Source organism: Paramisgurnus dabryanus, chromosome 1 (genome assembly GCF_030506205.2).
Source record: "Paramisgurnus dabryanus chromosome 1, PD_genome_1.1, whole genome shotgun sequence".
Taxonomy (NCBI): Eukaryota; Metazoa; Chordata; class Actinopteri; order Cypriniformes; family Cobitidae; genus Paramisgurnus; species Paramisgurnus dabryanus.
This window is the reverse complement of record NC_133337.1, coordinates 17,445,855-17,459,777: the sequence shown is the minus strand read 5'-3', so window position 1 is coordinate 17,459,777 and position 13,923 is coordinate 17,445,855. Positions and strand designations below refer to the sequence as shown.

The 13,923-nt window shown below is 36.5% G+C and overlaps 1 protein-coding gene across 1 annotated transcript; it reads right to left on the bottom strand.

Annotated features, from left to right (window-relative positions):
• LOC135745792 (protein mono-ADP-ribosyltransferase PARP12-like) lies at positions 1–12,074 on the bottom strand. The gene is made up of 12 exons (XM_065264199.2): positions 11,707–12,074; positions 11,014–11,149; positions 5,121–5,478; positions 4,942–4,992; positions 4,720–4,846; positions 4,461–4,626; positions 3,974–4,094; positions 2,672–2,768; positions 2,261–2,336; positions 2,053–2,183; positions 1,826–1,977; positions 1–1,175 (listed from the first exon to the last, which is right to left on the bottom strand). The coding sequence occupies exons 1-12, from the start codon at positions 11,964–11,966 to the stop codon at positions 547–549; spliced, it is 2,304 nt and encodes a 767-aa protein (XP_065120271.2). The 5' UTR covers positions 11,967–12,074; the 3' UTR covers positions 1–546.
• Positions 12,075–13,923: the final 1,849 nt, after the last annotated feature.

Here is a 13,923-nt window from a genome sequence, read left to right as displayed (position 1 = left end):
GTACAGGATGTAAGTATGAGTAAATTTTTCTTTACAATTGCAAACAGAAAAGCTTTATTATCAATTTCATGTAGGATTATTACAAACATCACTAAAAAAATAAGAAATAACTGTATAAATTTGTATTACAATGAACTTCTTCCATTATTATTCATTTAGTGATGTCAAATGCCACCTTCTTAAACTTCTCAAAATTGCAATTTGATTGTCATGGGGTGGTTTCCTAGACAGGGTTCAAGTCTAGTCTCAGACTAAAATGCATGTTTGCACTGACATATCCTAAAACATATCTGTGCTGTTGTTTTGTCTCAAGATGCATACTAGTATTGTTTTTTAAAGGTATGCTTGTAAAAACTACTTCAATGTCCTAATATAACTAAAGCCTAGTCCTGGATTAATCTAAACCTTGTCTGGGAAACTGATCCTTAAAATCTTTGTTTGCTTAATCTAAAGCCCTCAATTTAACGAAAACAAGCACACTTGAAGAACACTTTATAAAGTGGTGCCATTATTAGACTAAATAATAGTAATCAAAGTGAAGTTGAGTCAGGAGATGATGCACCCCGATTTAGAGGATGAAGATGGGGAGGCTGTGCGTGAAGAAGAGGTATACAAGGAAGATTGAGATGAGGATGAGGTAAATGATGGGACGTTATATAGGGAAGAGGTCTGTGAGCCTGTGACATTAGGTCTAGATGCGAATGATGCATGTGAGGGTGTGGTATGTGAGGGTGTGGTATATAAGGAAGAGGTCTGTGAGCCTGTGACATTAGGTCTAGATGCGAATGACGCACGTGAGGGTGTGGCATAGGCGTGTGAGATGGGCTGTGGATTTGTGCCGTACCCAGACACAGATACTGGTCTTCTCACTGTTGCTGGTCTCGTGGCTGCCGCAGGGATTTGTGTGTGACGAGGAGTCGAGTCTCTGTACTCAATCAGATACTCAGGGTAGATTTGATGCTTTTCAAACACAACAAATATGGTGGGATTGTAGAGATCATTCACGCAGCTGTCGTAGAAGACCGTATCTCCTCCATCTTTAGAGGGGGGCCGGAGGTAGCTGGAAGAACCTTTGGTGTAGTCGCCCACCAGAACCCGACAAACGAACATGCAACGGGTTCCTAAATCTTTGGTGTAGTTGTGAGAGTATTCAGCATCCCTTGCAAAATAACTGCCTGTAAGAAGAGTTAAAACATCTCTTATAGCCACCAAAAACACATCTGAACATCACACACTGTATGAATGTCATGATTCATATTTAAAACTAGAGTCAGGAAGACTGCTCTCAGAAGCTGGTTTCAGGTTATTTTTGTGCTTGTTAAAGCTTTATAATCAATGTCATCTCTTTTGTTCCACCAGAGTAAGAAGTCAAACGGCTTTTAGGAGTTGGGCCAAGCGTTTTAAAGGGACACTCTACTTTTTTGAAAATAGGCTTATTTTTTAGCTCCCCTAGAGTTAAACAATTGAGTTTTACCGTTTTGGAATCCATTCAGCTGATCTCGGGTCTTGCTGTACAATTTTTAGCATAGCTTAGCATAATTCATTGATCTGATTAGACCATTAGCATCGCACTAAAAAATATTTCCAATAAGACCAACGGAAAATTAAAAGTTGCAATTTTCTAGGCCGATATCGCTAGGAACTATACTCTCATTCTGGCGTAATAATCAAGGACTTCACAGGCGCAATGATATTACGCACTGCCCGAAAATAGTTCCCAGCTATTGAAAGGGGACTTTTTCAAAAAAGTGAAGTGTTCCTTTAAGAGAATAAAAGAATGTAAAATGCATTTGGGGGTTTATTTTTTTTATAAAGTTTCCTTTACCTTTGCCATAAGCTGTGCCATGTGTTCCACAGATCCTCCAGTCGAAGTTATTCAGACAGATGGCATCTAAATACTTTGGGTCTGTGCCATGAAACAGCTCATTCTCCTTCACATCTCTGCCTCCATTCTTCTTCTTCATATGATCCTTCTGCCTACACATGACACATGACAATATTCAGATTCATCTCAGACTGACATTCGGCTGATTGCATCCACTGTCCACTTACAACTGAAATTGTTCCCATAATGCTTTGTTTTGAATCCTGTCAATCTGCTGAATGGTATATCCTCTCATAGTGGCAGTGAAAAGTTTCTGGATCTTACTGTATTCACCCGATGAGCTCAGCAGCTTCACTCTCTGTATTACAAAAACATCCATCAGATCAGAAAGACTACACAAAGAAATCCATCAGATCATGAAGAAAGATTGAGGACCTTAAATCCAGTGTCAGGAATAAGAGATTTATCCCAGTGTTCTGGTAGACTTTTAAAATTGTTGGGTGTCCGTTTACTGTCAACAGATACACAGATGTATAAACCACTTACTGTATAAAATGAGGTGGTTTCCCGGACAAGGCTTATCCTAGTCTCAGACAAAATGCATTTTTGGGGTGTCTTGAATAAAAAAAGCCCTGACATATCTTAAAATATATCAGTGTTATTGTTTTGTCTCAAGATGCACACCAGTAAGAAATGTTTGTAAACTACTTAAATGTCCTAATATAACAAAAGCCTAGTCCTGGATTAATCCAAACCCTGTCTGGGAAACTGACCCATTGTGTCCAATTCAGACTGCTGTTTTAATAAATTCTGTAAATAATGAAACACTAAACAAACTTTTCTTACGCTCTCTTGATTACATGAACATCAGCTGCAGACACAAATTTGGGACGACGTCTTACGAGCTTCTTAGTTCCATAAGATTTGTTTGTCTGAATCATATCTGAGGATTAAAAGCATTAAAAGTAAAGGTGTTACAAGTACAAAAATCATCAGATTCATATTTATTTCATTCGGAACATTCTGGTTTAATCGGAAAACAGTGCAATATTCACAGAAACATCTGCTCTACAGACGGTTTCTGCAGCAACAACATAAACAAACGGCTTTCGTGGAACACACGTAACTTCCGTTAAACTCCGCTAAGAATCAATAACAGCAAAGTCCTTTTTAAGTAGTTTATTTATATAACAAGCAAAATAAACAACACATGGATTACATAGGAATTGTTATTTTCGACGAGGTATTTGTTCAAGAGTTTAGTTTAGCAACCAGTCAGACCATTAAACAAACAGAGGCCGAAAGTAAAGTTCTGACCCAGATGCGTAATCGTGTCACCGCACGTGTGTCCGAACCATCTATAGGAAGGTTCATGAGTTTGCATTAGCATTAGCCTGGTGTCCGAGGGGAGGGCTCCGAACTCAGAATATTAGGCCAAACGCAGAGTACCCCCCCTCCTTTACTGGGAAAGATACCAGCTGAGAGTGAGGTGATGGGGAGGAGGAGGGATGCCACAAAAAATGTCACGGGGTGAGAGATGGCTACACTGTACAGACACTCCCACCTTTTAGTCTCAATTTTTTGTCATTTCATGTTCTGAATGTTAACATTACAAGATTTTAAGAATGACTTCATCATTGACCATGTTTACATGCATCCTCATAATGGGATTACAATAGGATTTGGGGAATATTGCGACTTCACTTTACTTCATGTAAACACAATACTTCGATAAAAAATAATGCTATTAAGTTCATAATGGCAGCAAGTATAATTGTATTAAAATAGGTGGCATATGCTGTTTTTAATCGCAGTATGTGGCCATTTAAATGCTTTAATCGCATCTATACCGCCAGAACTGAAGTGCGCATGTGTTTTAGTCACACACCTTAAGCATGAATTTGTTTAAAACTTGACATTAAGAATTTTCCCTGAACTCTGTAAACATGACTCGCTGTCTACAGTCTATTACTGTCTAAAAGTCAGTGAAGCGATTTTTAGTCCGGAAAATACGGTACATGTAAACGTTGTCAGTGACATCTACAATGAAGCATAAATGTGAAAGACAGACTCTCATCATCTCCTCTCTGTCTGTGACTGCTGTGAAAGCTTACAGTATTTTTACTTTGTCAGTGTGTTGAAAGATACCTGTTAAACTGAGTTGATAGGTTTGCGATCCAGCTGTAAACTCAATCACTGAACTGTTGTCAGTCTGATATCTCTGCTCCAACTCAGCACTACTGATGGATGAGGATGTGTGACCTCCTTCCTTTTGAATATAAACAGTAAGCGCAACATCATTCATATAATATCATTCATATAACAGAATAGTATAGGGGTAGTTCACCCAAAACATGAAAATTATGTTATTATTTCCTCATAATTGTGTCTTTCTAAATAACAATAACTACACTGTTGATGATATCCATAGTAGGAAAAACAAATACTGTGGAAGTCAATGGGTACTCCTTATCAAAGTATCTTCTTTTTTGTTTAACATAAAAAAAAGACTCATACAGGTTTGAAAACAACATGAAGGCGAGTAAATGATGACAGAATGTTCATGTTTTGGGTGTACTGTCTCTTTAATAAATTAAAAATGGCCTCAAAGTACAGCAAACCCATAGTGACTTACTGATGTTGCGTACTGGATCCAGTTTCCAAACTCATCCTCCCAGTACCAAAGCCACTCTGTGGTCAGAATGAAGTTGGGTTGGATGACTGATGAAACCGTTGACAGACGTCTGACGCTGTGAGAACCTCGAGTCATCGTATCAAAAGAAACCGCGGGCATTCCAGAGCTTTAAGAGACAAACAATCAAGTCATTATACCTCAACATTCATTTGCACAGGTAAACATATTTATATCTGATCTGATTTTGTCCTTTATGCACCTGTATGATTTATCAGGATCACAATAATCCTTCTCCACAGCCTCATTGTCAGGAAGAGATTTCCACTCGGATCCATCTTGGAATTCCCACTGATACGGAACATTGGAATGTTCCTTTCTACAGGACTCTGAAACACAAGAGATCCTAATAGAATGTGTAGATACAGTACTGTATATATCATACACATAAATCAATCTGATATATAGAAACAGAGCATCTCACCTCCATGTATACAGAATCCTTTGATGTGATACATACAGATCTCAGTTTTCTCTAATGGGAGAGACAAACATGCTTTTTAATAAAAGACCTTTATAAGTTTGATTCATGTCATCTTTTGAAAAGTTAAATTTTTGGTCATGATTTAAACATGAGATATATGATGAGTACCGTGAGATTACCTGTGGAGGTGTGAAAGGGCCTGTTTTGTCCTCTATTTGCATTAGAAGCCTCTGTCAGTTTTTGATTTCTGGTTCTGTTTTTGCCACCATTGGTGTTTGTAGCTGGAGGTTGTTTCTTTTTGGTCAGATCCCTCAAGGCTTCAATATTTGTGTAAAGATCCTTCATAATGACCATGAGTTCAGTGGGCACCCCTCTGTTTTGCAGGGTCTTCAGAGGATGAGGCTCATAGAAATCATGAGCCCGGGAACACTGGCAGGACCCTCGCAGGTATTTCTCACAGATGTGCAATCTCTTACAGTTCTCGCCTTGGTCACATCGCCCAAATTCCCCTGTGCCATTATTGTAAGAATAACACACCTGACATACAGAAAAACATAGAGAGAGAGTATGAATTAATATAAATTCGGTTTCATTCAAAAAGAGCTTTATGTTAATGTTATTTGATAATACCTGATCATTCAATATAGTGTTTGGTTTTTAAACTTTAGTGCATGTGACTTAGGGCTGCTCAATTATGGGCAAAATCATAATCACATTTATTTGGGTAAAAATCATAATACAGTTTTTTTTTTACTTATAATCGTGTTTTGTGATGACTTGTTGTATGATGTTGTCATTACTATCATGCTAACCATGGTGTAGAATGTGACATTATATGAAAGTGGTACTTTAAACAATCAATATTGGGTTATGTTGGATGTGTTTTATGTACTTATCTTAAATCTAATCTGACTACATGCTGTGCACATATGCTACGTGTTGTTAACTTATAAGTGCACATATGAGTGATCAATGCTAAGCTGAGTATCTGCAATACTCCCAATAATGTATATTGAAGCACACTGGGACTATTTTGAGTTTACACAAGTATAGTAACAATGGCACAATATTATAACGTGGCATACTCACTACTTGCTGGTTTTGTGACTCGCCTAACATAGGGTGGAACAATTGTCATTCCTATTTATACATTCGGGTCAGACCATTATACTATGTGGGGGACAATATTTAGAGAATCCAGATTATTTATTTTGCAGTCTAATCCTCATGTTATTTATTTGTGTAAAGTGGTACTACAGTGACCCCTAAATTTGGTAGGGCTCATCAATTAGTGAGATTGACCTAGGTTATTTAAGTCAGCCTGGGCAGTACACCTAGAAACCCAGGGCTGTGTATTACGCCTTTTCTGCCTACAGTATTATTTTTTCTATGTTGAAGTTGTGACAAATGGGCCGAGCATGGCTTAGGGAAACACTGAAACTGTCGAAACAATTGACCCGGTTTGTTTCAAGACTTCAAAATAAATACCTAATAAATAATAAGAGATTAATAAAATATAATAATATAATCACGCCAAAATATTTCACATTGCTTACATATAAAGATTTTTATTCAGAAATATCAATTGTTGTGCTGTTGAAGGACTCAGCCTACTTCTTTTTTACATATAATTTCTCCAGCCTTTGAAAAAAAAAATTCACACACTTGTTGCTAACATGCAGAGATATTTTTTGGAAGTATATACAAATGAGGAAAAATTACTTTTCTTTTTTCCAATTACTTAAGAGGATCATTTGATCTCTGGGTAAACTGATTTGTTTCCGCATCTGTCAGTCAAACGCAGGTATGCCACCACTTTATTTAGCCGTAGTCACGTGACATTGGTGTTTTGAATCTCATCATGAAGGATCCTACCTTAGATCCTCACGTGCAAAATGATTTTATTATTGTTTTTTTGTGTTTTTTTAGTTTATTCCTAATCATTTATTTACATAATCATCATTATCATTTTATAATCATTAGTTATCCATATAGTTATTTATTTTATTATTCAATATTATTTGATCAATTTCATTATTATAATTTTTATCATTACATTATTGTTTATTCATTTATATTGCCTATTCATTTATGCATTCATTCATCATTATATTTTTATATTTTATTATATTATTCATTCATTATATTTCTATATTTCATATGTCTTATTGATTTCATTGTTGTTCAGTCTTATAGTGGTCTCACATTTGTGAAGTTTCATGAGCTGTCCTGTCTGTGTAAACAGAGATAGATAAAGAGAATGTTTATGGAAGCTTAAGGTTTGTGTGATGTTGCTGTTAAGCATTTTGGTATAACAGAGCATGTTGAATTCATGCTGGTTAGACATGGGTAGAACGAGGTTTGAACATTGAGACATAAGCAACTGAAGCTGTCCTTCAATAAAAGTCTGTTCTATTTTATCATCTAAACCTTCGTCTCATGTCCTCTGCTTGTGCTCTTCTCTGGCAACCTCTTAACTGACAGAAGCCTATTAAGGAAGTAAACTTATTAACTCTGACGTGATCTGGCGTCCTGGGCTGGATCATTTTTTTATTTTGTTTGTGGTGTGGAGACCTGATCTAACAATCACGTGACATGGGTGTTTTGAATCACATTTCGGAGCAGAGTTTAGAAACATCTAAGCCTCAGGATCTTGACACAGTGTCGAAGTTTCACGAAAATCATTCCTACTGATTTGAGTGTCCTTCTTGCTGTAAATGTTAATTTAAACATCACTCTTGGCCAGTGGGGAACCTTCAGGGCCTTCTACGCCTTCAGAGAAGGCCTAAAAAATTTATAAAAAGATTTTTTATTATAATAATACAAATAAATAATATTCAATAAAAATATGTTTTTACATTTTTAAATTTCTATTTAATTCAATTTAATACAATACATATAATATATTTTCTCTCATTTATGTTCTAACGTTAAGCTTACTGTCAGGTTCATGTCATGAAAACATCTAATCCAATCAGAATCGTCTGTCTCTATCAAGGCCCGGTTATCTGGCTCATTCATTGGTTAGGACTTCATGAATCCCAGGGAAGGCCAAGCTATGTGTTTTGGTGTGGAGAGTGACGGGCAAATCGACCAATCACGTTTTGATTTCAAGTGGGCGGGCAAAAAACGAAACATTGTAAGCCTTCATGAAGTCCTAAGCATGCAACAAACTGGATGCGAGCTGCCGTAAAACACCAAAGACGAAGATCATAGACCGTTAATATTAATACAGTCTAATGGCCCGAATTTCTGCGGTGAGAGTGGTTGAGGTAAATGGTGGAAAACGTGATTGACGTTGTGGCTAGCTTGATAGGACTGAGGTAAAAACGAAATTACTTAAGCGCGTACTCGTGAAGAGCACAGCTGGGAGAAGCGCGTGCAGAGGACCCTGCATATGACGCGAACACGAGAAAAATAATGGGTTTAATTATACTTTTACTTCCTGACAGTTTCACTTGTTACGCGAGGATAGTAATGACTGACAGACGACGCCGAATTACATACAATATAATTTCCTAACTAAATCTGAGAGAATGCGAAAACATTCAAATATTTTTTACCTCGCTATACCAGACAACAGTTATAAGCCACAAGGAGGTGCACTGAGAACGCAGGGTGCTATATTTCCCCTTATGAAAAAGATTAACAAGGTATCCTACAGCTAAATATATATTTCCAAAAAATAAAAAAACAAATTAAATAGCTTAATTTAAGCTTGTTAAATGCAAATTTACAGAGCCCCTGTCATTACAGAGCAGCAGAATCTGTATTTGTGGTTATCAGTTAGATAAAAGTAATTTTAAACTTTAAAACTGCATTTAAAGGCAGACAATGCCCATTCTGTAATTTAACTTTGCGTGCTCAGAAATTTTACACGTTCACTGTATGATTTAACGAAATACGAATAGCCTAGTATTATGGATGGAGAGGCATTTGCACTTCATTGCATATTTTGAAGGCCCAGCTGAAGTACCCACGGTTCGCCACTGCTCTTGGCACACTATGCCATAGCTATGGAATAAACACATTTTGGAATGAAGTTTGTGCGGTGGATTCCCGGACAGGGATTAGCTTAAGCCAGGACTAGACCTTAGTTTAATTGGGAAATGACTAGTTTTAACAAACATGCCTTAAAAACATTACTTTTGTGCATTTTGAGTGAAAACAAAGGGCACTGATGTATTTTAAGATATGTGAGTGCAATTTGTTTTCAATTTGGACAGCTCTAACATTTATTTTAGTATAGGACTAGTCTAATCCCTGTCCAAGAAACCGGCCCTGTGTGTACTGAGCCTTCCTACCACCTCTCATTGTCCTCAATCGGGGGCGGGGCACACTACGACACGTTTATTTTGATAGCAATGATTTCGGTAAAGATCATACACGGTTATTTTGTTTAAAAATATACACACGGTTACTTGGGTAAAAATCATGATCCCTATTAGGGATGTAACGATTAATCATGCAAATGAGCGTTTTCTCAATGAATTAATTTGAATGAATTACGGTGAAATGCCGCCACATCCAAAAGCCAGAGGGCGCTCTTGTGCAGAAACTCCAATTGTCCCACAGAAGAAGTAGCATTACAAACGCTATTCCAGGAAATGTCTAGAAGGATATATCGCCGTTCTTCAGATTGTTTCAGGTATTTTCATGATAATAAAGAATATTTTGAATGATTTTGTTTTAACAAGTGTTGCTTTGTTAAATGCACATTATAAACGACTCCGACTCATAACGATTTTAGATTGATAAGGACTTACTGACCAAAACGCCATAGTACATGCACAAGCTGCATATGAAACACAGAATCACAGCCTTGCGATTCAGAATAGATTTTATACAGGTCTTTTTAATAGAACAGGACACGCAATTTATCGTTACAGCTCTAATCCCTATTATTTAATTTTTTTATAATTCTGTTTTATTTTTGTAAAAATCATGGAAAAAATTATTTTGGTAAAAATCATAATCACGATGATTTTGGTAAAGATCATAAACAGTTGTTTTGGTAAAAATTATTCACACAATTATTTGGATAAAAATCATGGATATGTTTATTTTTATATTTTTATTAATGCGTTTGATTTTGTAAAAATCATGGACACGGTTATTTTGGTAAAAATCATAACCACAGTGATTTGGTAAAGATCATAAACACTATTATTTTGGTTAAAATTATAAACACAATTATTTGGGTAAAATCATGATCGCAATGAATTTTTTATATTTTTATTATTGAGTTTATTTAAAAAAAAATCATGGACACGATTATTTTGATAAAAATCATAACCACAATTATGATCTTTTTTTATATAAACACAATGATTTGTTTTGTTGTTGTTGTTTAGATCATAAACATGGTTATTTTGGTAAAAATTATTTGTGTTAAAGCATGATTACGTTTTTTTTGTGTTTGTTTTGGTAAAAATCATAATGTCAATTATTTGAGTAAACATCATAAACACGGTTATTTTGGTTAAAATTATAAAAAAATTCAATATCATGATCACAGTTATTATTATGTGATCGCGATTATTATTATTATTGTTATAATTTTTGACCATAACCACAATTATTCATGCAAAAATTATAATCGCGATTATTTGGATGAACAATCATAGCCATGATTATTTAACACGGTTACTCCGGGGCTTTGAAAACATGAATTTATTTAACATTTTTATTAAGTAAGTGTTGCAATAGGCCACTTGTGACGAAAATAAACTTTCATCATAGAGTTGACTCTGTCTACGTCTTAATTTACGCAAGTGTGGTTGGATTATTTCCACTTGTTTGTCAAACAACAGCTATGACAAAAATAAAATGTCATACTTTACAAACAATATTGCAGAAGATAGGCTAGAAACATTTCTGCAGTTGGACTTTTGAACATTCAGGAAACATTTACTGAGATAAAGCCAATGTGATAAACTCTCTGTGTGATAAATATGACAAGACTGAATCATGACATACTCACTCATGACCCCAGAGTTTTTTTTACATTACAATCTTTATCATTGAAACTATTCTGTATGAGATGTTATAAAGCAGAGGAGATGCTGGTACCGGTGGTAAGAGGCCGTTATCATTCTGGAGCAGAAGAACACAAAGCTCTTGTCTGTCGAGCATGTTCAGGCCATGAGAGGAGAGAAGAGCAGAATTCTGACCTGAGATCAGATCATGACTGAACCGACATGTACGCCTGTCAGCGGAAAAACATTTCATTTAAAAAACTTAGACATTTAATTCATATTTTAAACACATGCAATGATACAACATTGCATATTTAAGTAGGCCACTACTATTGTCAGCACTACGGAGCCACTATTAAATCATCATGTACATTCCCTAGTGAAAAATCCAGATAAGACTGGTGATATAAGTGTAATAAACTGGTTTTAGCTGGATTCCCAGCTTGGTTTTAGCTGGTATTGCTGAAGTAGCAAGCTGGTCTAGCTGTGTTATGGTCACTTTTTAAGCTTGTCAAGCTGTGTTTTGGTCACTTTTTAAGCTGGTCTAACTGGACTTAGCTGATCAGGCTGGAAGACCAGCTGACCCACCAGCTTGACCAGCTTTGCCAGGGTGGGAGGACCAGCTTAAACCAGCTACTGCCACCTTAACAGCTAAAACCAGCTACCATCTTATGCTATTCTTAGCTGGATTTTTCAGTAGGGAACATATCTATCATCTCAAGAAGCCTTAATCTTAAAGTCTGAAATATGTTTTTGTAAGTATTGTTACAAAAAGTGACAGACTGACCGTCCTCTGCCGAATCGACAAGAGCCGTACAGGAAATGTTTACACAGATGAAGCTGTGCGCAGCCGTCGCAGTTCTGCGTTCTGCACAGGCGAACTTGACTTCTCACTAAAACTTTCTTGATTCCGTTTATAACAACAACAGCGAAAGATTCATTTTGATTTACAACATCATCACAGCAACCGAATCTTGACACCAAATCATCCCAATCCATCGACCCATTATTGGCACAAATGGTCTTAATAATCAACGCTTTCAACATTGTGCTGCTGCGCGTCCGGGAGTCCGGGTGGGTGTGAAGGTGTTCACTTTCTTGGGAAATTACAGACGATGTGTGTGAGGAAAGGAAAACGAAAGTTAAAGTGAGGGCGGAGTTACAGCTGTAGACACACCTCGTCACGATAACACAACACAAACCGGAAAAGGTGGGTATGTTGAGTGGATGGAATGGTTACTGCTGATTGGACGACACTTCTGTCAATCAAGATACACCGAAAGTACAGTACAGTTGGTAGCAGTTGAATCGCCAACAGCCAGGTCAAGATATCTTCTCTCAGATATATTCTCTCAGATCGCGTCTTTGATAACTCGCACTGTGTGATTGTCACTCACGTGCACGAGCACCGATCTGTTATAGGCTAGCTAGCTAGTTTAGTTATTGTATTGTATTTATATTTATACAAAATAAAAATTAATTCTTATATATAACAATGAGAAATTATAAATGACAAAATAGAATAAAGGAGAAAATAATAATGAAAATAAACGAAAACAACTGAAAATGCACAATGCACAAAACAAACAGATACCAAGTATTGCGTAAATCACAGCTGATAACCACAAAAATGTCAAAAGTATAAAAACTTGTATACATTAAAGAAAAGGACGAATATCAAATTCTTCATTTAAACCTTTTGGTGACAATGTGTTTAATGTGTAAATCCAGTACAGCTCTCGCTGTAAAAGTAATTTATTAATGTCACCACCACGGCGTGGATATTTAACTTGCTCAATGCCAATGTACTGCAGAGTGGAAACAGAGTGTCTCAAATCAGCAAAATGCTGTGCAACCGGACTTTTTGGATCGCGATGTCTAATAGCACATCGATGTTCAGAGATACGAGTTTTTAAAGGTCTGCTGGTTTTTCCAATGTAACACAACCCACAAGGGCAACGCAAAAGGTAAATGACGTTAGCCGTCTTACAAGAGATAGTGCCTCTGATCTTAAATATTTTTCCCGTGTGAGGGTGTGTGAAAGTCAAAGTCTTGTATGTGAAATTGCACTGTTGGCAATTGCCACATCTGTAATTTCCATCAGGTATTTTATTTAAGAAATGACTCGGTGGTTTCAAATCAGCTCTAACCAAGATATTTCGGAGATTGGGTGTTTTCTTATACACTACACGGGGAGGTTTTTCAAAGCATTTCTTAAGATTAGGATCACTTTCCAAAATATGCCAATGTTTCAATAAAACCTTTTGAATGCTCATAGAGACGGGCGAATATTGGATATAACAATTCAAACGCCGGTCGACTGTTTTAGTGTTCTTAACAAGACTCTCATGTTGTGAAACATCTTTAAAACGAGTGACCGCAGACTGAATCCACTCTTCATTGTAAGATCTTTGTCTAAATCTCTCTGATAAAATTAGAGATTGTTGTCGAAAATCGTCATCACTACTGCAAATGCGGCGGACCCGACTCAATTGGGAAATAGGTAACGACCGTTTTAAAGATATAGGGTGATAGGATTGTCCATGTAATATAGTGTTACGGTCAGTAGGTTTTCGATACAGGGTGGTTTCAATGCCCAATGCAGTGTTAAGAACAAGTACATCCAAAAAATTCATTTTCTCATGATGAAATTCCATTGTGAATTTTAATGCATAGCAGTTATCATTGACCCAACTATGAAATAGTAATAGTTCAGGTTCAGTACCACTCCATATCATGAAAACATCATCGATGTATCTCTTCCATAAGACAATATGTTTAAAAAAGTCATTGATCTCAGGCTTAAAAACAAACTGATGTTCAAATAACCCACAGAATAAGGATGCAAAACTAGGAGCCATCTTAGACCCCATGCTTACCCCTGAAATCTGCAAGTAGTAATCTGACCCAAACAGGAAATAATTATATGAGAGTACCAATTTGGCCAACTCAATCAAACATGCAGTACTAGGAACTTGACTAGGACGTTGATCCAGAAAAAAAT

Bases quoted from the DNA above. Each gene is read 5' to 3' on its own strand.
- LOC135745792 (XM_065264199.2), bottom strand. From the start codon at position 11,966: ATGTTGAAAGCGTTGATTATTAAGACCATTTGTGCCAATAATGGGTCG. The intron at 11,150-11,706 runs GTCAGTCTGTCA...TTCCGCTGACAG, and splicing joins TGTCGATTCGGCAGAGGACG to GCGTACATGTCGGTTCAGTC. The intron at 2,769-3,973 runs GTATCTTTCAAC...TTTAATCCTCAG, and splicing joins CTATCAACTCAGTTTAACAG to ATATGATTCAGACAAACAAA.